Here is a 27,783-nt window from a genome sequence, read left to right as displayed (position 1 = left end):
AACCTGGTAGTTTTTTATCGACCTTTACTGGTCTAGATCCATAGTTTTTTGTTGCACCTCATCTGTTTAAACTGGAATCACCCAGAACAGATTACTGTACTTAATAGTGGCACCTCGTAAAGGGTGTAGTACTATGGTCATTGAAATAGGAGAGGTTATAAGTTACACGATCACTATTTCCTGAGATTATAAAAATCTCTTGCCACCAAAAGCATCCCCCAAACAAATTCCTAACATTAACAATATTGCCAAATTATAATCTATGACTCGGAACACTTTCAGAAAAGTTCATTTAAATTATTAAGTATTTTGAATCTCACTTACGGGGTTCATTGTATATATATTAAAATAAATCATTGTATATAAAATTAAATTTACCCAAAAGTCATAAAGTATATATATATACTTTATGACTTTTGGGTAAATTTAATTTTTTTATCTTGTCAGACATTACCATTGTAATTTGACTTTTGAATCGTTTAATCCGTTTAATCCGTTTAATCCGTTTACGACAATGTTATGCGTTTTTTCAAATATAATAGGCGGGTGTGGTGGTTCTAAAACGATTTAAATAAAAATGGAAAGCGGTTCAAGACGGGAGTGATGAGGTGTAATAGTCGGTGTTCGGACCTTATGATCATGGAATGTGGTGTCTAATAATGACACGAGAAAGAACTGATTATGAGATTATTGTTTAAGATACTATTGTATACGTGAGGGCACTCCGAATAGAATTGCTCACCTAATTCGGGTTTTGAATCAGCGGGTAATTACTCCTACCCTTTTTAACTGCGGCAGTGAAATCCCGGCCGAAGGCCGGGTTACACTAGTTAAGTAGTTAAGTCATAAAAGCACTGAAACCCGAGGTTAGCTCCACTCAAGAGAAAAAGAAACTGACCTGACAACTCGGAGGGGAGCTGATCAAGTACTCCTTTCCATTAAGACAGGTTATCTGAGAGTCTCCCTGAAGGGTGTATCCGGGAATACACCACAGTTCTACCACCGTCCCAACAACCACAGGGAAGGTAGTGTTTGTCTTGATGTTTGGAAGGTTGGGCAGTTCCGTGCATTCGTCTGGGAGATATTGGGATTATTCAAACAAAAATTATTGTTAAAATCTGCTTCCCGTTGGAAAGTTTTAGCACATACTATTATTACTAGTAGTAGTATATGGCCACTGGTCAGGTATACCCCGTAATTACGGACGGGATTCCTCATCAAAAGAACAGAAAAAAGTTGTTGCAAACCTAGCTGGCAACCAGGCATTGCATTTTCCACTAGAAATGTTCTGCCCTTCACACAGGTGATAGCATCATCTCCAACCAGCGTATATCTAGCTAAGCAGGATACCCTGACTGTAGTTCCGTAGTCAACAGGGAAGGGAGTGTCTGTAATCAGGTTGTATATATCCGGTAGATCCGAGCAAGTGTCTGCAGGCGAAGGGTTAATTAATAATTATCAATAGTTAAACTGTGATTAGATATACTTCAAACAACTTCGTCAACTCAATATATTATCGTGACGCTCAGAAACCCGATCAATTTAGGTCTTAGGATAATTCCTACTTATTCTTAAAGCTATCCTGACCAAAGCCCGACTCAACCCTGACGTCTTGTAGATAATAAACCTACAATAACCCTGACGTCGGGCTAACCGTACTCACCAATAGAGCAAGTAGGCATGCTCTGCTGAAAAGTGTACTGATCATCTGTGACACACGTGACAACACTGTCTCCTGACGTGTGGGTAGTTCCAGTCTCACACATCACCATTATTTGGGTCCCCGCGGGTACAGGGAAGATGCTGTTTGTTGCTAGGTAACAGTTTGGAGGTAGCTCTGTACATTTGCCTGGTGTGAGAGTGAGGAATACATTTGTGTTGTTGGTGTTTTCACTTAATTAATAGCGTAATCTACATAGTTAGAACAAAGATAAGGGTTCATTAACAGATTTCAGATTGATTTGGGATGACATTTTTAGACTACCAAGATGGAGTAACAAACCTTGTTCATTACAGCGTGGTGTCTCTTCGAACGTAAAAGAAGTTTTATCATCACACGTTATAGAACTGTCACCTGAAATAGATCACGTGATTAAGAGCTCTAGAAATCTTGGCACTTATCCAAGAAGCTGACGGTAGAGGTTTGAGACACAGAGATTATCAAGATATGATCTCCTGCGAGGGGTGGGACTCAGATGATGGAACCCATCACCCATGTGTAACAAAGTATCTCATCAGTGGCTTCACCTCCAAACTCTGTTTCTGAACTGAAATCATGGTGTCGTCCAGACACGATTTTTGATTTTTGATGAAAAATATGTTTAATAAACTGGACTTACCACGTAGTTGAGCTCCAGAAGCAGGGTCGCAGAGCACAGTTACCACAGTACTGTGGGCAGTAGGGAAACTTGTTGTGGTGGTGATGTGGTCTATATGAGGAGGTAACCCAGTGCACCTCTCTGTGGTAATATGAGTTAGTGGTGTTTACGGGATCTGCACAGCTGAACATGGTGGAAAACTCAACTTTCGCCGGTAGAATTCTACAGTAGATAAGAAAGGAAGCATACCGACTATTACGAAAGATTAAATCGTGAAAGGGATTTCGACTGGCATCCATGGGCAGGCGATGTATTTTGTTTTGAATAAGAAAAAAAGTGTAATGAACTGGTTATCATCATCACTATTAAAAATACTGGACCTACTTTCCACACAACTCGGCTCCGCCTCATGCACGAACTCAGTTCCACTCTGGCATGTAATAACTCCATCCCCCTGAAGAGAGCTCCCACTCTGACACGTGACTGTTACTAGGGAGCCGTACTCCACAGGGAATTCGGTGCCGGGTGAAGTGAGGTTTGGAATGTTTGGAACTCCTGTGCACGTGTCTGAGGGATGGCACAGGATTACAAACGATTACACAGGATATGTAAAACGTTTTAAAGTGTGCAAAATACTGTCTCAATTATCTAATAGTTTAGTTTATTGATTAATCGTCAAATAATTTACTATCCCAACATATTTAACCAGATTTAATTCTCACCTTTATCGCACTTAAAATCTCCATCTCCATCAAACACCCTGTCTCTGACACAAGTAACCAGACCAGCACCACCTGCAACATGAGAGTGACCTTGCTCACACGTGAGGGTTACCACGGTGCCGGGTGGAACGGGGAACGTTTCACTGGGCAGCATGTTCGTGTAGGTTTGGGGTAGCCCGCTACAGGACACTGAAGTAGAATAATATACTCTTTAGTCATTAGTGTGACAGAATATTCGGTTACTACGGATAAATATTTGTATCGCCGCTGTCGATCTGAAAAGCTGTTAAATATCTACATTTTACAATAGTATAATCTCTGTCATACTCTCAAAGAATACCATTAGAGTACCACAAATTACCACAAATTACCACAAAAAGTTCCTAAAAATCATATCTTACCACACTCCGTTTTATCCTCACTGGCTGCGCTGAATACCGGACACTGGATGCAGATTCCCGCCCCTTCAGCACTGTAGTGATTAGCTTCACACGGTTTACACACTTGCATAGATGTGTCCTTGTACGTACCGCCTTTACATAGAACTGAAAACAAAGAACCTTAAAATTAGATTGTGCTCTCGGTACTTTTTGTAAAATAATCGAGGAAAATTATGTTATTTTATTTTTAGAGGGGAGGCTTTAAAATAGAACCATATGTTTCGCAAAGATTCATATTTACCACATGAGTTGAGCCCAGAGCTCGGTTCTTCTCCCACTTTACCACAGACCACACATTCTGTCATGGTGGAGTCCCTGTACCTTCCTTCTGGACAGGTATCTGAAGGTGGAACTTTACGCAGAGTTGGAAATGCTTGCAGAGGGAAAAATCATGTTTTGTTTATCTATTTTGGTCCAGTTGACTCGATATTGGTTAATACAATGAATATAAATCCGGAAGTGGTAAGTTATAACCCCATTCCCCTGAATTAGGTAATTTGATGAAATATAAGTGATATTTTTCATACAGTTATGGCAACAAATTTATTTTTCTGACTACATATGTATTGGGAAAATCATGTCCGGTCTCTCTATAATCTTCAGTATTAGTATAATGTATTTATTGATACATGTTATGTATCACAAATATCAGAGATATTATTATTATTTCCGCCTTCGGCGGCGCGCGCTTCGCGCGCGAAATGTGGCATGCAACGTATGTCAATCCAACACCTCATCACAACCTTACTGGGCGGCGCTCAGCCTGTCATTCTGCCGACTGACAGTGTTTTTAAACATGATAGCCTGGGGGAGGGGTCGGGGGTCCCCAGGTAAATCATGATCCAACCTCTCTCAAAATAATACATACCACAGGAAGTCCTGTCGGCATTAGAAACTGTTCCAATAGAGCAAGAACTACAAGAAAGAGATCCTGCTCTTGAACTGATTGAGTTGAGTGGACATTTCGTACACATTGTTTCAGAGCTTTTGTAGTTTCCAGGTCCGCAGTTAACTAGAGGGGAGAATTTAAATTATCATTATTGTTATTATGTCTTTATTATAAAAGGAGTATAATAAGTATAATCAATAAACAAGGCACACAAAAATTGCAGATTGCTACCCCTTACCACAAGCTGAAAAATCAGAGTTAGGGACTGTTCCGGGACTACACCCCCCACATGCTGCAGATCCAGCAGAGCTGACTCCGTTCGGACCGCAAGATAAACATTCTTGTTCATTTCCAGATTTCTTGGTTCCGGCAGGGCATGATACTGAAATTAATGGTTGGTTTATTGTGTAAACCATGCATCTTTGATAGATAAATTACCTTGTCGGACGTTTTTTTTGGCAGAAATTTCGTGGGAGGACATAATTATGGGCGTACAAATTTATTGGAAGTACATTGTACAAAGTAGTTGGACTTTAAGTTGAGCGAACATTATGTGAACCTTCAGAGCTCACAAAATGTCCGACCAAATAAAGTCCTAGCATAACACTGACAACTGTTTAGTGTAAACAGGATGATCAATTTTGTAATCCTTTGAAATTGACCAATTCTCACCACAAGCTGAAAAGTCAGAGTTAGGGACTCTTCCGTCACCACACCACATACATATAGCAGATCCAGCAGAGCTGACTCCGTTCGGACCGCAAGATGAACATTCTTGTACGTTTCCGAATTTTTTAGTTCCGGCAGGGCATGGTACTGAAATTGGAAATGATTTATTGGGTTAACCATCCATCTTTGATAAATAACTATTTTAAACTGCACGACTCCGTTTACACATCAGAAAACACAGACAACTTTAAACTCTGATCAATTCTAATTATTTGAGATTGGTGAATTCTTACCACAAGCTGAAAAATCAGAGTTAGGGACTGTTCCGTCACCACACACCCCACATGCTGCAGATCCAGCAGAGCTGACTCCGTTCGGACCGCAAGATGAACATTCTTGTACTCTTCCGAATTGTTTAGTTCCGGCAGGGCATGGTACTGAAATTGGGAATTGATTTATTGGGTAAACCATGCATCTTTGATTGATAACTATTTTAAACTGCACGCCTCAGTTTATACACCAGAAAAACAGACAACTTTAAACTCTGATCAATTCTAATTATTTGAGATTGGTTAATTCTTACCACAATCTGTAAAATCAGAGTTAGGGACATTTCCGTCACCACACGACATACACATAGTAGATCCAGCTGCAGAGCTGACTCCGTTCGGTCCGCAAGATGAACATTCCTGATCGTTTCCAAATTTCTTGGTTCCAGCTGGACATTGTTCTGAAATTATTAAATATTTGTTTTTTGGAATAGGTAATTTTCGAAAAACTTAATTTTCGGCAAACTTAACCTTCAGGAGACCAAACATATCTCTTAGTCTTACCACAAGCTGAAAAATCTGAGTTAGGGACTGTTCCGGCTCCACACGCCCCACATCCAGCAGATCCAGCAGAGCTGACTCCGTTCGGACCGCAAGATAAACATTCTTGTACGTTTCCGGATTGCTTAGTTCCGGCAGGGCATGGTACTGAAATTGGAAATTGATTTATTGGGTAAACCATGCATCTTTGATGGATAAACTATTTTAAACTGCACACCTCCTTTTACACACCAGAAAACACTTAACGGGTAATACTCGTAAAATATTTGTTCCAAATATTATCCAGGACTGTCGACGAGTCCAACTCGGCGCGCGTCCTGGTACTGGTAGGTTATAAACCTACAAGAAAACACATAACAGACAACTTTAAACTCTGATCAATTCTAATTATTTGAGATTGGTTAATTCTTACCACAATCTGTAAAGTCAGAGTTAGGGACATTTCCGTCACCACACCACATACACATAGTAGATCCAGCTGCAGAGCTGACTCCGTTCGGACCGCATGATGAACATTCTTGTACGTTTCCGAATTGCTTAGTTCCGGCAGGGCATGGTACTGAAATTGGATATTAATTATTTATTGGGTAACCGTAAACCATGCATCTTTGATAAATAACTATGTTTAGTTAAACTGCACGCCTCCGTTTACATCCAGCAAAACAGACAACTTTAATTTTAAACTCTCATCAATTCTAATTATTTACGATTCAAGATTGGTTTATAATTCTCACCACAATCTGTAAAGTCAGAGTTAGGGACATTTCCGTCACCACACGACATACATATAAAAGATCCAGCTGCAGAGCTGACTCCGTTCGGACCGCAAGATGAACATTCTTGTTCGCTCCCATATTTCTTGGTTCCGGCTGGACATTGTTCTGAAATTTGAAACTGACTATTTTTCTTATTGACCAAGTAAAATCTCAAAAAAAGACTTAGCAATATTAATCATAGTCACGTGTCATAAAAATATATAAATCACCAATAGACTCACCACAATCAGTCCGGTCTGGGTTAGACATCTTTCCATTACCACACGACGAACACTCAGATTGCCCCGCAACTTTGCTTATAGAACCAGCAGGACACAGCTCACATTGTGTCATGGTACCAGATCTGTACTTCCCCACTGGACAAGCCACTGTAATAATAAAATATTTGTTAATTTTAGCCTTTAGGGAAAAGTCATTTTCGGGAAACGTCTGGAAACTAAAATATTTTAGTTCTGGTTCATTAAATAAAGTTGGTAATACCAAATATACCAAATATAAAACCGATTTCAAGTTTATTTGACACTTTACACTGAAAAAATTCACAACAATGTTTTGAATCAATCTATTAAAAATATAACCGCTCACCACAGCCACTTCTTTTTTCATCGGCCTTAAATCCCTCTGTACACGAGATGCACTCCGTAGCACCAGGCTCTGTGGTGAAAGAGGAAGGACTACAAAAATAACACTCTACATCGTCTGATGACTTGCTTGTCCCAGGTGGACATGGATCTGAGGGATTAGTGTGAGGGGTAAGTGTGAGGGGTAAGTGTGAGGGGGAAGTGTGAGGGGTAAGGTAGGTTGTATTTTGTAAGTTTGATCTAGAGGTTCGATTGAGGAGTGAGTATGATATATACATAACACACACATACATATCCTTTTTATGATAAAACTTAGATAAATTCTAATTAGATATCTAGTTAATAATATATCTCACCGCAGGCAGATCTCTCACTGTTGGGTGTTTGACCTGCTTCACATTCAACACAACTTGCGCTGCCAGCCGAGCTAGTGAATCGAGCGGTAGGACACCGATAACAATTAGACATCCCTTCTGCTCTGTACTGACCCACCGTGCACCCAACTGATGGATTAGAGGTCAGAAATAACAAATACCAACAAATACCAATAAATACCAACAAATACCAACAAATACCAACAAATACCAACAAATACCAACAAATACCAACAAATACCAACAAATACCAACAAATACCAACAAATACCAACAAATACCAACAAATACCAACAAATACCAACAAATACCAACAAATACCAAAAAATGCTAAGAAATACCAACAAATACCAACAAATACCAACAAATACCAACAAATACGAACAAATACGAACAAATACCAACAAATACCAACAAATACCAACAAATACGAACAAATACCAACAGATACCAACAGATACCAACAAACACCAAGGAATACCAAGGAATACCAAGGAATACCAACAAATACCAAAAAATACCAAGAAATGCTAAGAAATGCTAAGAAATACAAAAAATATGCAAGAAATGTGCAAGAAACAGTTGGTCCGTTGGAACTAATTGTACCGTCCAATAAAAAAGCTATTATATCACCAAATATTAAATGATACAAAACACATCCTTTAAAGCTACATTTTAACAGATTTTAAGAAAGAATAGATCCGAAACAAAATCAGAGAGCAGCAGGGGACAGTCGTAATACTTAATTGCTCACCGCAAGAATCATGCTGCGAGTTAGCAATCTGCCCAAGAGGACAAGTTTCACAGGAGTCTACAGTACCCCTAAAACTGTACTCCAGCACACCAGAACACGGAGAGCAAACATAACCTCCTGGTCCAGATATTTGATAACGGTAGCGTCCTGCTTGGCAGGGCTCTGAAATTAAAATGCCATCACTTTTGAGGATGGGCTTAGTTTTATTTTGGAAAATATATTCTTTAAAACTGTCCATTTTGACGCTCTCTTATTCAACCTCATATGTCTAACTTTAACATGACCTGGATGATATGGAACGATATTTAAGAAAAGAGCCCGATCTATGAAAGCTAACCGTTCACGTGTTACCGAATGAAGTTACCTTGAATAGAGTACTCGGCTACGACCTGCCAATAGTAATACGATGCTCCCCATCCCGTGTACTGCACAGTGCTTACCACCATCTGTATCTCATCAAATGCAACGAGCTGCCGATCCCAACGTTCTTCTTGCTCATTCTTTCCGTTTATGTAGAAATCCTTCAACGTCTGGGTCCCGGAGAGGTGGTGCTCACATATGATGTAGAAAGTGCTGCCTATCTTCCCGAGCAAGGCTACCCTGGTGTGATATGATTCTGATGACCCACTGATCCTATTTGATGCCTTTATCTTTGCTGTAGTCAACTTTGTTATCCAGTGGTCTTGCTTGTTTTCAAACTTCCAGACAATCCTATCTTTGTAAGCATCCCAGTCTTTCACTGGATTGTCCGAGTCGTCATAATTTCGGATACTATTACCATTCTCATTACTTCCAGACTTTCTCTCTGTCGAGACTGAAAACAAAATATTTTAAAATTTTAGCAACACTTAAAGTTAATCATCTACTTCTAGACTGCAACGAATATCGGAAGTTCAAAACTACTAATACAACGCAGTATATCACCACAGCTAGTTTTATCAGAGGTGGCGGTGGTGACTCCAGGACAACTCCAGCACTCGAGCAGATATCCTCCTTCACTGTAGGTGTTACCCTGGCAGATCTCACAGTAACCACTGTAAGAACCGCCTCCTCCACCGTTAACACTGCCTCCTCCACCGCTATAATCGCCTCCTCCACCGCTATAATCGCCTCCTCCACTGTCGTAAGGAGGATCGGTAACCACGCGATCATCTTCTTTGAAATAGGTCCCAGCTGGGCAGTTTCCTGAAATAAAATGGAAATAAAAAGGAGCAGTTAAACTTATGACAGATATTCAGTAAATTCATTATCAGCCCCTATTTTGCCGTAAAACATATTCCTGACCTTAATTTGTTGCTAGCTGGCCTTAAAAATTGGGAAAATACAGAAAGTACAATGCTACTAGTACTTATCAATTTTAGTATTCGCCTTTGAATCACTCGACAAAGATGATAAACTACGATATTAGTATTACGAAACATGGAAGTCTTAAGGTGGTCAGAATAGAAACAAGTCGATTTATTTATCAGGGGCCAAATTCAAATCGTTACTTTTTTAAATACAGGTATTCATACAATCGAACAAAATAAAGTTTGGTAAGGTTTGTATCTATAGTCAATAACATGGCTATCTATAGTCTATACCTATGGCATGGCATGGCTATTGCAATGAAATGAACTAAAAGATTAATAAGCAAATAAAATGTATTTAATCGTAGAATTAAATTATAACTTGCTCGAACCTGGATAAAAGTTAATTCGCAGCATTACGAAAATTTGTATTTTTTCACAATTTGTATGAAAAGCCACCTGTTGACAAATTATTGTTTGATTTTGTCAACCCATGTTTCTAAACGAATAAGCGATAAAATTTCACGGCGCGATGACACAATGTGTATCTCAGTACACATAACCCATCAGTTGTAAACATCCAACCATAATTAGCAAAAGCAGTGGATTGAAAAAAAACCAGAACAGCAATCAATCAAGCTAGAAAATTACCTTGATCGTACGCGTTTGCCATTGGCAATGTAGTCATCATGATTACTGTTAGTGCTGACACTGACAGTAACATATAACAGATCATCGCTTAATGCTACGGATACAAATAATTAATAATTCAATTCGCAGTAATTGTTAATCTATCACAAATATAATGTCTATAACTCTAAGTCTAACTTGCAAATTTGTCTTTCAGTATCAAAATATATTTTAAAAATCTTCCAACTGATAGTGATACTATAAGAATTTTAATCAAAGTCGAATATCAAATTCGTACGATTGAGTCTATGCACCGAACAAATAAAAATATTTAAGTATATCAGTTTGATAGAATCAGTTATAGCTGAGGCTGTTACGGGCAAATATCACACTTTTCTGCTCGAGCCCTGGGACTTCTTTTAGGGTTCTTATATGATAGAATGAAGTGTACTTAAAAGGATTTTAAAGATAATGATAGTTATCCAAAAGTTTGCAAACGAAAGTTACAAAAATTAACCAAAAATACCAGCAATTTTCAATTTTTCCCAGAAAATTAAAATATCTCGATTCGCGATGGTTTATAAAACCATCATTATTAATCGCCTGCCACAATGTGGTCATTTTGCATTCTCTACGATTGAGCTCCTGAGTGCCTTCCTAGCATGGCAGAAATAAATTTTTCAAGCTTGTTCTTTGTGTTCGGGAGAAAATATTTTATAGCTAGTTGTGCCCATCAAATCTATTTCTATAACTCGTTTTGGTGGTTCCTCAGACTATGGAAAACATGCATTCCTGTACAAAAATGTGGAAACTTATTTCCTAGAAAATATTTATAATGAATTAAATATTTGGGCTGTTTCTCAGTCACCGGGTGCATATGGAGCACCCTATTTCAAAATAAAATCGCGACGAAACCTTAAATTGAATATAAAGGTCCTGCATAGTAGAAAAACGTTCGCAATCGTTTGTATAAAATATGTTATGACAGATCTTACTGGTCGGCGCTCAGCCTGTCATTCCGCCGAATCTTTTTGTTTATGAACATAATAGCCTTGGTCCCCAGGTAAGACAGATCAGGATTTGCTACAAGGAGTCTGATTTTCGAGGGACCGACTACTGGTTACTGGTAGACACTAGAGAGTATAGTAAGCCACCAAGAGCACAAGAGCTTATGAACATTGCATCTCTGACCCGGCATACAGATCCCTTTTCAACAAGTTAATCGCTCCGACAATACCATTAGTTTAAGTAAACCCACTCACTAAAAACCGAGTTAGATCCCCAGAGTCAGATCCCCAGCTGACTCAACCAATACCATATAAGGCAGGGTAAATGGGGGGTATATCAAGGACTTGTCCATATATAAGGGATTGACCCAGGCCCGCTACGTCGCAGCTCTTTGCCCGGGGTCAATATTATAACAGAGCTGTCCCAATAACATTAGTGAACTAGTAGCTTACTACTCACTAACTCAGGCCCTTCACACTTTGTTTCTGTCGGCTCAGTTTGTTTTGGTCCGGGCCTTGCTTGCTGACCCTGCCATGGCTCTCTAGCTTGGGCAGGTGTGACTTATATACATATATATAATATATATATATATATACTTTGTTTCTGTCTGGCTCTAATATACCGTTACAATAATGACTTTAATATATAAGCATATACCAGTGCATCGTGCCATTGCAGCTGTCTCAATATCATTAGTGAACTAGTAGCTCACTGCTTACTCGCCATGGGTTATAATGGACTTTGTGAGTATGCTCTGTAACGTGTAAAAACTATTTTAGTCGTTCTAGAGAGCATCAGCAAGGAAGTATCATAGTTACATATTATGTATGTGGTATAAATATTGAAGAAGCTGTGGCTCTAGCTGGTGAAGAGTGCATGTATCAGAGCATCGACCCAGGATGTGTAAAGTACCCTGGATTCACGAGTACAAATTGTAATCAAGTGGTGCAGTGCCTGAACGGTGTTAACTTAGATCTACAAACTTATAACTACCCATGCTTGAGATGTACAATTAATTCATATTCATGTGCAAAGACGGAAATATTTCCTTGTTGCTTGTGTTTAACTAAATAATTTAAAATCGTACAGAAAGAGAGAGAAATTGGAAAAAGCACCTAAAATCTTCGGCCGTTATTTACTCGGTCGGAGATGAAAGCGTTGAATTCCACCTAGGTCTTTTGATTTGAAAGTTTAGGGATCAAGATTGGTTTACTTTTTACGGATTGCGGTCTTTGCTTAGTTAACACTGTTAATTGTCAAACGATATCTTGTAAAATTATTTGTAATCGGTGAACATATTCTACTATACAGTATTAGTACAGTGTATTTACACAAATCTACTTTAAGCAATCTCCTACCATTTTGATATTAGTTGTATATCTGTTATTAGAGGATCTGATTGGTAAATATTTAAAAGAAAGCAAACTTCAGAGATCTGCTTCAATCTTATAAGTGGAGATTTTAAGCCGTTTGAGGAAGACGCCCACAAACATTTGCTATATTAGGGCACTCAAGTTCGTGTCAGCTGACAAATCTTGAGCTCAGAGCAATGGCTCATTTCACACTTGGGCGTCTTTTATAAATGGCACGTCCGCAGCTAATTTTCCAAGTATTGCTCCTGAGCGTGTTATTATTGGTAGAGATAATGGATCGCAAGGATTCTGTAAAAGTGTCATATATGATCAATAGAAATGGGAAGCCACTTGTAGTACTTTCATCAGACGAAATACTCAACCTTTATTGATCGTGTGTGCCAGGTTTGATAACCTTTTCGTTCCATCTACCGATCACCCGATCTGCCTTCCAATATTTTCACATATTGATAACTTTTACCCGTTCTAACTGTGCTATGAAGTGTTGGTGTCAAGACTATAAAATATATATATGTGATCGTTAATAAGAGCTCAGGCTAACTGGGAAGAACACTAGTTTTCAATTTAATAATTCTGAATGCTGAATACATGATCCATCATTGATCAAGAGAAATGTAATATTTGCCTTATTTCCCTGGGTAACTTTTGGTAGTTGTGAAAAAGCGTCTTTCATTTTTCAAGAGAAGTATCATGTACAAAACGTATACAACAAAAATTTTGCCGCGGTTAAACCACGCACGATCAAGTTTCCGAAGGAGCAGACTTTTTTCACCGTAGGGCCGTCGAGCCACCTCATACAATATATCCAAACCCGATTACTTATTCCCTACGATCTTTTTGCCTTCGGCAAGAGTAGGGAAAAAATCATTGAGCTTCCTCGGACCGAAATCGAACTTCCAGCACCTCAATCGTGTCATAATTCCAAAAAAATTATACTTATAGTTGCCATATTCTTGAAATTTCATCTTCAAAAACCGAAAATGGGACAGTATGATTTTTCAATTTTTTTCGGGATTTTGACTTCCAGTACTTCAATTTGGTTTCATACCATCATCAATTAACTAACTAATTGGTCTCTGGGCAAAAGTCTCTGGGCGAAATTTTCATACTTCGAAATGGGACAGAAATTGGATTAAATATGAATTTCGTTTTGTTAAAGTTAGTTTTGCTTGTAATCTGCAATACAAGCAATAGCGGATGATGATTAATCACTCTACACTCGACTGTCACGTGACTTTTTCAACCCGTTCTCTAGCTAGTTCTGAACGACTTTTCGAAACCCTAACCCTCTAATCTGATCCCAACCCTAACCCTAACCCAATCCTTAACAAAAACATATGCTGAAACCCTAACCCTAACGAGAAATTAGACTAACTTCCTTATATGGTCATATCACGTGATCGATACAGTTTTTCGCCAATATCTCGTCAGGGGAGCATTTTAACCCTATGTCATGGGGGGTGATTCGGAATCAGCGTCCGAAAATACATCGATTGAAGTGGGTTACAACCGTCGGGGGCCCTTTTAGAACAATCTCGAAGATCGACTGTAGAGTGATTTAGCACGCTCGAGCAATAGCATTAGCATACTTATTCTTAACCTTGTCACACGTTGTAAATCCGTTGCGCGGCTGTATCGGAGCAATGGGGGTCACGACCTGATACACAACACAAACTTAACCCAGGTCCAGATAATAGCAATAACCAAAGTCATCTCAAATTAATGTACCAAAGTCTGAGAGGGCTTGTCCCCTTTAGTGGCCTGGCATCCAAAAACATGCCACTGGATGCTGGTAAACTACTTTTTTTATAGAGCTACAATCTAAGAGCTGAACATGACGTACAAGACAATTATAGTAAACCACACCCCACGAAGGGTGTACAGGAACCGGAGGATGTGCACTGTAGTGTATTCTACCGTAATTTATTTCCGCATTAGTACCCATACCCGTAAAATATTCATTAAATGTTTTAGCAGTAAGACTGGCCTCCAGCTCGCCATTTTTAAGATTCAAGTAAATCGTTGATTGACGATGTCAATCCGTCGAGATCGTTGCTCTGCGAAGCAAGAATGCTAGTTTGCGCGGCGCGTCGAAGCGGCGAAGTCCGATCCAAAGCTGAAATGAATTGACATCGTCAATTAAGTCGGAATCTTGTAGCGCGATGCGTTACTGTGCCGCGAGATGCGCTAGATCGGCGAGATGCGCTACTGTACCGCGCCGACTCGCCGAGCTGAGATGAATTGACATCGTCAATTAAGTCGGAATCCTACTTCTAGCACCACAATCGTGAATTGTGTTTTATGCCAACTAATTCGTCCTTGACACGGCCAAAGGCAAAAGTATCAATTTGATTTTTAGATTTAGGGATGCTGCAGAAGATCGAGTACTATAAAATACTGAACGAATTTATGTGATCCCTGTTATCCCAGCAGGCTAAAACTAAATCTTAGCGTAGTCTGAAAAGTGAAAATGCCAAAAATTTCATTTTTTCATGACCATGAACACTTGCTAAATTAATATTCATCCAGTTTGCTTATAGTCTCTGAATGTGGCTCGTTTCTTTTTGGCTCTAGAATAAATTAAGTAAAACAAATACGGATAGAGGGGATGGCCAGCCAAGTTAAATTGATATCTGACGTTAAGTGTACAAATTCTTTTGTCAAAATCATCAGTTTTTGATCGCTTAAAACGTTTAAAACATCAATGAGTTTTGGACACAAACAATGCACAAGGACGTGAATAGATGTGGATTCTGCTGGGGAGGTAATTATACCAATAACCATATATGGAATAATTTCATGGATTGATCACGTGTCAACTTTCACTCTTTCAGGTAAACAAATATGCCTCATCTCCCTACCAGAATCCACATTCATAAACATATTAATCGTACGACACGAATTTATGTACATTGATAGTTACTTGATAATAGTGGCATAACATCAAATTCAAAACAACTGTAGAAAAGTAATTTTCAATATTTTTTTTATTGAAAATCTTTTCAAAATAGTACATACATCAATGTAATTGCATGAAAATAACACGGTCAAAAAGTGATTTCTATGTACTATAATGACGGGAAACCAGAACGTAGTTCGTGCAAAAATTACACCTACAAAATATGGTCCCTGACAAAACATTTCATACATACAATCAACACATATAAATGTAAGATATATAGTAATAGAGATGATTGTGCAATAATAAAATACAGCGTGCATAAAATATCATAATATTAATAATTTGTTAATTTTTTAATGAAATAGATTATATCATACAATACTTTTAAAAACCCAACCCACAACCCAACCCACCCCTAACCCCTTAAATAGTTTGGATCGGTTATTTTAGATTAGAGAATTGGCATTGGGAGAAATGAGATGCATCTAATCATTATCAGACAGGTAGAATTCAGCGTGACTATCGTTTGGATCTGTGGGTAGCATTTCCGACCATAGGTGATCCTTAAGTTTGGCCTTGAAGATATCAGGACAGCTATGGTCTCTTATTTCGAGAGGAAGTTTATTCCAGAGCAGATGTGTCCGATAAAAGAATGATTTCTTAAGGAGACTGCTATTACACTGTGTTTGAACAAGAGTCGTTACATAACTTAGGCTGTCATGGTGACATGATCTTAAGCGTGTGCTTCCTTTGTATAGTTGTAAGTAATTAGGAAGCTCTTGTGTGCATACACCATTGACTATTTTGTGAAACAAGGTCAGGTCATTCAATTCAAACCTCTTGCTGAGAGGAAGGATTTTCAATTGATGACATTTGTAAGTATAGTTTTCAAAGGACTGATAGCTTGTGAATTCCTCATCAAAAATCCACTTAATACACCTTTTTTGAAAAGCATCCATCTTATCTAGTTGTGTTTTATTAAATGGACGCCAGATTTGGGAACAGTGTTCAAATTGACTTCTAACAAGTGCAAGATATAAATTTCTTCTTCGTCTCTCATCTTGGACAAATGAGCAAGTGCGTTTCAGCAGCCCAAATTTTTGGTTAGCTTTGGACATTATTTTAGTTATGTGTTCTTCAAAACGAAAGCCCTGATTTATAACGACTCCAAGATCTGTTTCCGTACTGGTGTAATCTAAGGGAGTATTACCGAGCAAATATTGAAATCTGATAAATGGAATAGGTAATATCCTACTGCTGAATTTCTTTCCAGGAATAGAGAGGACTTTACACTTTGATGGATGGAATCGCATCTTATTTTCTATGCTCCAAGAATTAAGTTCATTTATGTTATTCTGAAGTGTGCAATAATCGTTGTATGATTTAATAGGACTCCATATTTTCGTGTCATCAGCATAAAGTACCAAATTTGTGCCTGAACTTAATCTCATGGGAAGATCGTTTATGAATAAGACAAATAGAATGGGACCTAGGACGGAGCCTTGAGGAACTCCAGACAAAACAGGTTTGATCTCTGAATGTCTACCATCAACTAAAACACATTGTTCCCGTTCACTAAGATAGTTGGTTAGGAATTTGAGTAGCCTTCCTTCAATATTAAAAACGAGTTTAAGTTTCTTAAGAATAAGATCATGATTTACAGAATCAAAGGCTTTAGCAAAATCAAAGTAAATGATGTCTACACTTATAGTCGAACAGTCATTGAGGGATAGCGTGACACTGTCAATAAAGTTAATCATATTTGTGGTACAAGATCTGTCTCCAAGAAATCCATGCTGTCTATCATCAAGAAGATGCATTGTTTTATTCAAGAGTTCCTGTTTAATAAGGCGTTCAAATGTTTTCATTATAAGACTAGTTAGGGAAATCGGCCGATAATTCTCAATGTCCTCCTTACTACCCTTCTTGTGAACCGGAACTACGTGAGCCAGCTTCCATTCAGTTGGAATAATACCGGAGTTATATGATATCTCAAATAAAATTGAAAGTGGGCAAGCGAGACTACCAGCACAGTTCTTCAGTATCTTACCATGGATACCGTCAGGGCCGCAAGCTTTGTTAGAATTAATGTTCCTTAAGAGATGTTTTATATTCTCTGCACAGAAAGTTAAGTCGAATTCAGTATCACTTCTCCAATCAATATCAATATCATACTTAGATTCGTCAGAAAATTGTTTTGAGAAATACTGATTGAACATATTTGCTTTGTCTAATGGAGATTCTCTGTATGTTTCTCTAAGGTACATCCTATCCGGTATTCTTGAATTCTTTGAAGAGGATTTTACATGCGACCAGAATTTCTTTGAGATCAATGCAGGGTCATCATCGTTATATAGATTATCGTTCATCTTCTGATCAGATAGATTTTTGAACTGTGTTCTTAGTGAGCAAAACTTAAAATAATCCTTTTGTTGGCCGGTTAGTTTCCACTTTTCATGAGCTCTTTTTTTCTTCAAGTATGCCTCATGGGCCTCTGAGTCAAACCAGGGATTTCTATATGCTAACTTTAAAGTAATAGTTGGGATATGCTTTGAGATACTTTTCGATATTACAGACTTTAAGGCAAGCCAACAATATTCAGGATCTCCTAGCTTTAAAAACATAGCATTCCAGTCAATAGAATTCAAGTCTTCGTTAATGGCCGTCCAGTTTGCCTTCTTAAAGTTGAGAATCTTTCTTTTAGGACATTTAGAATAAGTGATTTTTGTAGCAACTTTAAAAGCTATTGGATAATGGTCAGATTTGCAAGCACCGTGACCCTTCAATACCGTAAGATCTCTTACTAAATTTTTACAATTACTCAAAAGAAGGTCTAGTATGTTACCCTTAACATGTGTAGGACTACTTATACATTGATCTAGATCAAAGTTATGGAATGTTGTAATGAAGTCCTCTTCAATTAAACTAGAAGGTGTAACAATTCCGTCCTCAGAAAACCAATCTACTCCATTGAGATTAAAATCACCAACGATGAAAAAATTGCATTTACAATTTATTTTAATCTCTTGATCTGAAGATCTGAAGATCTATATAATATAATAAGCCAACGGCTCATAAAAAATATCAAGTCTAAGCATTTATACAAAACTATATGGCCTCGTTCAGACCGAATGTCTTACCTTTGTCCACACATCTGGGAAGGGAAAGGAACTGATAGGTGGTGCCCACCTCACAGAATATCACCTCACTTCCCAACAAGGTGAGAGTATCCGAGTCACATGAGACTGTCACGGGGGTCCCGTACAACAGGGGGAAGGTAGCGTTTGTTTGCAGATCGTCCACAAAGAGCAGCTCATTACACGTGTCAATCTGGGGATTTGTTAACTTATTGACGGTTAAATTATTTGTTTATCAATTCTGCAGATGAATTGTTGTTGGTTTGAAGGCCAAGTCTTAGTGTCCTAAAATACTCTCATAGTCATACCCCCAGGAGTGGACCCCCGGGCCCCGGCCTTGACAGAAGTATCTTAATCAATAATCTCAAAATGAATGTGTGTTTTCTGTGTGTGCGTGTGTAATTTCCGAGCGGCTTAATCAAGAAAACGGTAAGAATTACGGGGCTGATTTTTTCGGTAAAGTGCCGACAAAACTCTGACGAAGTTAAATGGCAAAGGTTTTTTAAATCGGTCGGTGGTAAGTGGTATAATTGATGGTTTTGTACCACAAATGTTACATAAAATGGCTGGAGCAGCTTAATCAAGAAAACGGTAAGAGTTACGGGGCTCGTTCTCTCTCCCATTACACATTACTGTATATGTATGATGTAGCTGCATAAGTAATAACCATAATTGGAGAATTGGGTTAGCGGGATAAGATTCGCTGCCATGTTATACTATAATCTTATAAGGGAGGGGGCACTGTTTGGGGTCTGTTTGAACTGCAGAGAGAGTTCATACTTTCATACGACAATGTTATGCGTTTTTCAAATATAATAGGCGGGTGTGGTGGTTCTAAAACGATTTAAATAAAAATGGAAAGCGGTTCAAGACGGGAGTGATGAGGTGTAATAGTCGGTGTTCGGACCTTATGATCATGGAATGTGGTGTCTAATAATGACACGAGAAAGAACTGATTATGAGATTATTGTTTAAGATACTATTGTATACGTGAGGGCACTCCGAATAGAATTGCTCACCTAATTTGGGTTTTGAATCAGCGGGTAATTACTCCTACCCTTTTTAACTGCGGCAGTGAAATCCCGGCCGAAGGCCGGGTTACACTAGTTAAGTAGTTAAGTCATAAAAGCACTGAAACCCGAGGTTAGTTCCACTCAAGAGGAAAAGAAACTGACCTGACAACTCGGAGGGGAGCTGATCAAGTACTCCTTTCCATTAAGACAGGTTATCTGAGAGTCTCCCTGAAGGGTGTATCCGGGAATACACCACAGTTCTACCACCGTCCCAACAACCACAGGGAAGGTAGTGTTTGTCTTGATGTTTGGAAGGTTGGGCAGTTCCGTGCATTCGTCTGGGAGATATTGGGATTATTCAAACAACAAGAATTGCGCCCGTTGTTTCGTTTTGGCGGACGCTAGATTTCCATTTCACATTTACTATAAATTTAAGTATAAGCTCCAATCAGCTCACTTCAATCTTCATGATAGTAATATTGATAAATTATGCATCAAATACGGGGAAAAATTCAGTTCAATTGCCGTAAAACTTAACTTGTATCTGTAATTCAAGAAATTATCAGCAAAGGTAAACTATACTCGTGTACACATCAATACACTACGCGTGCCACGTACAAATTGGGCGTATTACCTAATAATAATATTATACATTACATGCATCATATACATTAAAACACAGTCGCGCCGCGCATTTATACTTATAGATCACAAGCTATCTATACATCACATCTCTGCAAGCAATCCTCGCGCGCGCGCAACTTTTTCGTTGCTTGGTAACGAACGGAAGCAAGGAACACGACATATATTTGACCCACCTACTGCAATCTCCAAAATCCACTTTTTTCTGCAAAAACCTCCATTCGTAACCTTTCACTATTGCCTTTTTTCAAAAGGGTGAAAAGGAAAAAATTATTGTTAAAATCTGCTTCCCGTTGGAAAGTTTTAGCACATACTATTATTACTAGTAGTAGTATATGGTCACTGGTCAGGTATACCCCGTAATTACGGACGGGATTCCTCATCAAAAGAACAGAAACAATTGTTGCAAACCTAGCTGGCAACCAGGCATTGCATTTTCCACTAGAAATGTTCTGCCCTTCACACAGGTAATAGCATCATCTCCAACCAGCGTATATCTAGCTAAGCAGGATACCCTGACTGTAGTTCCGTAGTCAACAGGGAAGGGAGTGTCTGTAATCAGGTTGTATATATCCGGTAGATCCGAGCAAGTGTCTGCAGGCGAAGGGTTAATTAATAATTATCAATAGTTAAACTGTGATTAGATATACTTCAAACAACTTCGTCAACTCAATATATTATCGTGACGCTCAGAAACCCGATCAATTTAGGTCTTAGGATAATTCCTACTTATTCTTAAAGCTATCCTGACCAAAGCCCGACTCAACCCTGACGTCTTGTAGATAATAAACCTACAATAACCCTGACGTCGGGCTAACCGTACTCACCAATAGAGCAAGTAGGCATGCTCTGCTGAAAAGTGTACTGATCATCTGTGACGCACGTGACAACACTGTCTCCTAAGGTGTGGGTAGTTCCAGTCTCACACATCACCATTATTTGGGTTCCCGCGGGTACAGGGAAGATGATGTTTGTTGCTAGGTAACGGTTTGGAGGTAGCTCTGTACATTTGCCTGGTGTGAGAGTGAGGAATACATTTGTGTTGTTGGTGTTTTCACTTAATTAATAGCGTAATCTACAAAGTTAGAACAAAGATAAGGGTTCATTAACAGATTTCAGATTGATCTGGGATGATATTTTTAGACTTCCAAGATGGAGTAACAAACCTTGTTCATTACAGCGTGGTGTCTCTTCGAACGTAAATGAAGTTGTATCATCACACGTTATAGAACTGTCACCTGAAATAGATCACGTGATTAAGAGCTCTAGAAATCTTGGCACTTATCCAAGAAGCTGACGGTAGAGGTTTGAGACACAGAGATTATCAAGATATGATCTCCTGCGAGGGGTGGGACTCAGAAGATGGAACCCATCACCCATGTGTAGCGAAGTATCAGTGGCTTCACCTCCAAACTCTGTTTCTGAACTGAAATCATAGTGTCGTCCAGACAAACATTTTCATTTTTGCATGAGAAATATGTTCAAACTGGTCTTACCACGTAGTTGAGCTCCAGAAGCAGGGTCGCAGAGCACAGTTACCACAGTACTGTGGGCAGTAGGGAAACTTGTTGTGGTGGTGATGTGGTCTATATGAGGAGGTAACCCAGTGCACCTCTCTGTGGTAATATGAGTTAGTGGTGTTTACGGGATCTGCACAGCTGAACATGGTGGAAAACTCAACTTTCGCCGGTAGAATTCTACAGTAGATAAGAAAGTAAGAATACCGACTATTACGAAAGATTAAATTATGAAAGGGATTTCGACTGGCATCCATGGGCAGGCGATGTATTTTGTTTTGAATCACAAAAAAAGTGTAATAATCTGGTTATCATCATCACTATTAAAAATACAGGACCTACTTTCCACACAACTCGGCTCCGCCTCATGCACGAACTCAGTTCCACTCTGGCATGTAATAACTCCATCCCCCTGAAGAGAGCTCCCACTCTGACACGTGACTGTTACTAGGGAGCCGTACTCCACAGGGAATTCGGTGCCGGGTGAAGTGAGGTTTGGAATGTTTGGAACTCCTGTGCACATGTCTGAGGGATCGGATGGCAAAGGATTACAAACGATTACACAGGATATGTAAAACGTTTTAAAGTGTGCAAAATACTGTCTCAATTATCTAATAGTTTAGTTTATTGATTAATCGTCTAATAATTTACTATCCCAATTACATATTTAACCAGATCTAATTCTCACCTTTATCGCACTTAAAATTTCCATCTACATCAAACACCCTGTCTCTTACACAAGTAACCAGACCAGCACCACCTGCAACATGAGAGTGACCTTGCTCACACGTGATGGTTACCACGGTGCCGGGTGGAACGGGGAACCTTTCACTGGACAGCATGTTCGTGTAGGTTTGGGGTAGCCCGCTACAGGACACTGAAGTAGAATAATATACTCTTTAGTGTGACAGAATATTCGGTTACTACGGATAAATATTTGTATCGCCGCTGTTGATCTGAAAAGCTGTTAAATATCTACATTTTACAATAGTATAATCTCTGTCATACTGTCAAAGAATACCATTAGAGTACCACAAATTACCACAAAAGGTTCCTAAAAATCATCTTACCACACTCCGTTTTATCCTCACTGGCTGCGCTGAATACCGGACACTGGATGCAGATTCCCGCCCCTTCAGCACTGTAGTGATTAGCTCCACACGGTTTACACACTTGCATAGATGTGTCCTTGTACGTACCGCCTTTACATGGAACTGAAAACAAAGAACCTCAAAATTCAATTATGCTCTCGGTACTTTTTGTAAAATAATCGAGGAAAGTTATGTTATTTTATTTTTAGAGGGGAGGCTTTAAAATAGAACCATATATGTTTCGCAAAGATTCATATTTACCACATGAGTTGAGCCCAGAGCTCGGTTCTTCTCCCACTTTACCACAGACCACACATTCTGTCATGGTGGAGTCCCTGTAACTTCCTTCTGGACAGGTATCTGAAGGTGAAACTTTACGCAGAGTTGGAAATGCTTGCAGAGGGACAAATTATGTTTTGTTTATTCATTTTGGTCCGGTTGACTCAAAGTCAATATTGGTTAATACAATGAATATGAATCCGGAAGTGGTAAGTTATAACGCCATTCCCCTGAATTAGGTAATTTAATGAAATATAAGTGATATTTTTCATACAGTTATGGCAACAAATTTATTTTTCTGACTACGTATGTATTGGGAAAATCATGTCCGGTCTCTCTATTATCTTCAGTATTAGTATGCACTTATATGTTTCATCGTTATAAGCTTTCGGATGACTGAGTGGACCAATATAACCCCTAATTAAAATACCCAACACCTCATCATAACCTTACTGGGCGGCGCTCAGCCTGTCATTATGCCGAATGACAGTGTTTTTGAACATGATAGCCTGGGGTGAGGGGTCGGGGGTCCCCAGGTAAATCATGATCCAACCTATCTCAAAATAATACATACCACAGTAAGTCCTGTCTGCATTAGAAACTGTCCCAATAGAGCAAGAACTACAAGAAACAGATCCTGCTCTTGAACTGATTGAGTTGAGTGGGCATTTCGTACACATTGTTTCAGAGCTTATGTAGTTTCCAGGCCCGCAGTTAACTAAAGGGGAGAATTTAAATTATCATTATTGTTATTATTTATTTATTATAAAAGGAGTATAATAAGTATAATCAATAAACATGGCAAACAAAAATTGCATATTGCTACCCCTTACCACAAGCTGAAAAGTCAGAGTTAGGGACTGTTCCGGGACTACACCCCCCACATGCTGCAGATCCAGCAGAGCTGACTCCGTTCGGCCCGCAAGATAAACATTCCTGTTCAATCCCAGATTTCCTGGTTCCGGCAGGACATGAATCTTAAATTAAAGGTTGGTTTATTGTGTAAACCATGCATCTTTGATACATATAAATCACCTTTTCGGACTTTGTTTTTGGCAGAAATTTCGTGGGAGGACATAATTATGGGCGTACAAATTTATTGGAAGTACATTGTACAAAGTAGCTGAACTTTAAGTTGAGCGAACATTACGTGAACCTTCAGTGCTCACAAAATGTCCGACCAAATAAAGTTCGATATGGTATTTTAAACTGTGCCCCTCTATTTTGCATATCAGTAAACTATCATAACACTGACAACTGTTTAGTGTAAACAGCATGATCAATTCTACAATTCTTTGAGATTGACCAATTCTCACCACAAGCTGAAAAGTCAGAGTTAGGGACTCTTCCGTCACCACACCCCATACACATAGCAGATCCAGTAGAGCTGACTCCGTTCGGACCGCAAGATGAACATTCTTGTACGTTTCCGGACTGCTTGGTTCCGGCAGGGCATGGTACTGAAATTGGAAATTGATTTATTTGGTAAACCATGCATCTTTGATAGATAACTATTTTAAACTGCACGCCTCAGTTTACACACCAGAAAAACAGACAACTTTAAACTCTGATCAATTCTAATTATTTGAGATTGGTTAATTCTTACCACAATCTGTAAAATCAGAGTTAGGGACATTTCCGTCACCACACCACATACACATAGTAGATCCAGCTGCAGAGCTGACTCCGTTCGGACCGCATGATGAACATTCCTGATCGTCTCCAAATTTCTTGGTTCCAGCTGGACATTGTTCTGAAATTATTAAATACTTGTTTTTGGAATACGTAATTTTCGAAAAACTTAATTTTTGGCAAACTAAACCTTCAGGAGACTAAACATATCCCAGATCCCTTACCACAAGCTGAAAAATCAGAGTTAGGGACTGTTCCGGGTCCACACGCCCCACATACAGCAGATCCAGCAGAGCTGACTCCGTTCGGACCGCAAGATGAACATTCTTGTACGTTTCCGAATTGCTTAGTTCCGGCAGGGCATGGTACTGAAATTGGAAATTGATTTATTGGGTAAACCATGCATCTTTGATAAATAAATCACCTTGTCGGACTTTGTTTTTGGCAGAAATTACGTGGGAGGACATAATTATGGGCGTACAAATTTATTGGAAGTACATTGTACAAAGTAGCTGGACTTTAACTTGAGCGAAAATTACGTGAACCTTCAGTGCTCACAAAATGTCCGACCAAATAAAGTCCGATATGGTATTTTAAACTGTGCCCCTCTATTTTGCATATCAGTAAACTATCATAACACTGACAACTGTTTAGTGTAAACAGCATGATCAATTCTACAATTCTTTGAGATTGACCAATTCTCACCACAAGCTGAAAAGTCAGAGTTAGGGACTCTTCCGTCACCACACCCCATACACATAGCAGATCCAGCAGAGCTGACTCCGTTCGGACCGCAAGATGAACATTCTTGTACGTTTCCGAATTGCTTAGTTCCGGCAGGGCATGGTACTGAAATTGGAAATTGATTTATTGGGTAAACCATGCATCTTTGATAAATAAATCACCTTGTCGGACTTTGTTTTTGGCAAAAATTTCGTGGGAGGACATAATTATGGGCGTACAAACTTATTGGAAGTACATTGTACAAAGTAGCTGAACTTTAAGTTGAGCGAACATTACGTGAACCTTCAGTGCTCACAAAATTTCCGACCAAATAAGGTTCGATATGGTATTTTAAACTGTGCCCCTCTATTTTGCATATCAGTAAACTATCATAACACTGACAACTGTTTAGTGTAAACAGCATGATCAATTCTACAATTCTTTGAGATTGACCAATTCTCACCACAAGCTGAAAAGTCAGAGTTAGGGACTCTTCCGTCACCACACCCCATACACATAGCAGATCCAGCAGAGCTGACTCCGTTCGGACCGCAAGATGAACATTCTTGTACGTTTCCGGATTGCTTGGTTCCGGCAGGGCATGGTACTGAAATTAGAAATTGATTTATTTGGTAAACCATGCATCTTTAATAGATAACTATTTTAAACTGCACGCCTCAGTTTACACACCAGAAAAACAGACAACTTTAAACTCTGATCAATTTTAATTATTTGAGATTGGTTAATTCTTACCACAATCTGTAAAATCAGAGGTAGGGACTGTTCCGTCACCACACCCCTTACACATAGTAGATCCAGCTGCAGAGCTGACTCCGTTCGGCCCGCAAGATGAACACTCAGATTGCCCCGCAACTTTGCTCATAGAACCAGCAGGACACAGCTCACATTGTATCATGGTACCAGATCTGTACTTCCCCACTGGACAAGCCACTGTAATAATAAAATATTTGTTAATTTTAGCCTTTAGGGAAAAGTAATTTCGGAAAAAGTAATTTCCGGTAAACGTCTGGAAACTAAACTGTTTTAGTTCTGGTTCATTAAATAAAGTTGGTAATACCAAATATACCACTACCAGGCGGACATAGATTTGAGGGGTAATTGTGAGGGGTAAGTGTGAGGGGTAAGTGTGAGGGGTAAGTGTGAGGTGTACGTGTGAGGGGTAATTGTGAGGGGTAAGTGTGAAGTGTAAGTGTGTGGGGTAAGTGTGAGGGGTAAGTGTGAGGGGTAAGTGTGAGGGGTAAGTGTTGGGGGTAAGTGTGAGGGGTAAGTGTGAGGGGTAAGTGTGAGGGGTAGGTGTAAGGGGTAAGTGTGGGGGGTAAGGTTGGTTGTATTTTGTAAGTTTGATCTAGAGGTTCGAGTGAGGAGTGATTATAATATATACATAACACACACATACATATCCTTTTTATGGTAAAACTTAGATAAATTCTAATTAGATATCTAGTTAATTATATATCTCACCGCAGGCAGATCTCTCACTGTTGGGTGTTTGACCTGCTTCACATTCAACACAACTTGCGCTGCCAGCCGAGCTAGTGAATTGAGCAGCAGGACACCGATGACAATTAGACATCCCTTCTGCTCTGTACTGACCCACCGTGCACCCAACTGAGGGATGGTTAGAGGTCAGAACAACAAATACCAACAAATACCAACAAATACCAACAAATACCAACAAATACCAACAAATACCAACAAATACCAAAAAATGGTAAGAAATACCAACAAATGCCAACAAATACCAACAAATACCAACGAATACCAAGGAATACCAACAAATACCAAAAGATACTAAGAAATTCTAAGAAATGCTATGAAATACAAAAAATATATGCAAGAAATGTGCAAAAAACAGTTGGTCCGTTGGAACTAATTGTAGCGTCCAATAAAAACAGCTATTGTATCACCAAATATTAAATGATACAAAACACTCTAAAAGTCCAATCTGTAAAGAATCAGAGGTAGGATGTTCCGTCACCACACCCCTTACACATAGTAGTATCCAGCTGTCCCAGAGCTGACCTCCGTTCGGACCGCAAGATGAAACACCTCAGATTGCCGCGCGCACCTTTGATCCATAGCAACCCACGCAGGACACAGCTCACATTGTAGTCATGGTACCAGATCTGTACTTCCCACTGGACAAGCCACTGTAAAGTAATTAAAATATTTG

General features: G+C 39.1%; 2 protein-coding genes across 2 annotated transcripts in view; one reads left to right on the top strand and one right to left on the bottom strand.

Moving 5' to 3' along the window:
• The window catches only part of LOC134814219 (protein ILRUN-like), a 97,438-nt gene that overhangs the window by 41,411 nt on the left and 28,244 nt on the right, over positions 1-27,783 (top strand). The gene's annotated exons all lie outside the window — the stretch shown is intronic.
• Positions 878-27,183, bottom strand: LOC134813799 (sushi, von Willebrand factor type A, EGF and pentraxin domain-containing protein 1-like). Its single transcript, XM_063821680.1, has 34 exons — positions 27,072-27,183; positions 26,343-26,540; positions 26,053-26,196; positions 25,572-25,715; positions 25,091-25,234; positions 24,841-24,987; positions 24,551-24,694; positions 22,935-23,078; positions 22,553-22,741; positions 22,207-22,377; positions 21,844-21,963; positions 21,514-21,585; positions 21,175-21,360; positions 20,759-20,941; positions 19,868-20,043; positions 18,696-18,885; positions 9,365-9,538; positions 8,794-9,167; positions 8,434-8,515; positions 6,866-7,012; positions 6,603-6,749; positions 6,281-6,427; positions 5,622-5,768; positions 5,332-5,475; positions 5,042-5,185; positions 3,722-3,820; positions 3,442-3,585; positions 3,041-3,229; positions 2,703-2,885; positions 2,340-2,459; positions 2,003-2,074; positions 1,664-1,849; positions 1,248-1,430; positions 878-1,074 (listed from the first exon to the last, which is right to left on the bottom strand). Exons 1-34 carry the CDS (start codon positions 27,181-27,183, stop codon positions 878-880), a joined length of 5,343 nt encoding a protein of 1,780 aa, XP_063677750.1.

The sequence above is a fragment of the Bolinopsis microptera genome, chromosome 4, assembly GCF_026151205.1.
Source record: "Bolinopsis microptera isolate Bmic1 chromosome 4, MBARI_Bmic_1.0, whole genome shotgun sequence".
In the NCBI taxonomy this organism is placed as follows: domain Eukaryota; kingdom Metazoa; phylum Ctenophora; class Tentaculata; order Lobata; family Bolinopsidae; genus Bolinopsis; species Bolinopsis microptera.
Note: the sequence above shows the minus strand (reverse complement) of the source record. Positions and strands in the feature narration are given on the sequence as shown.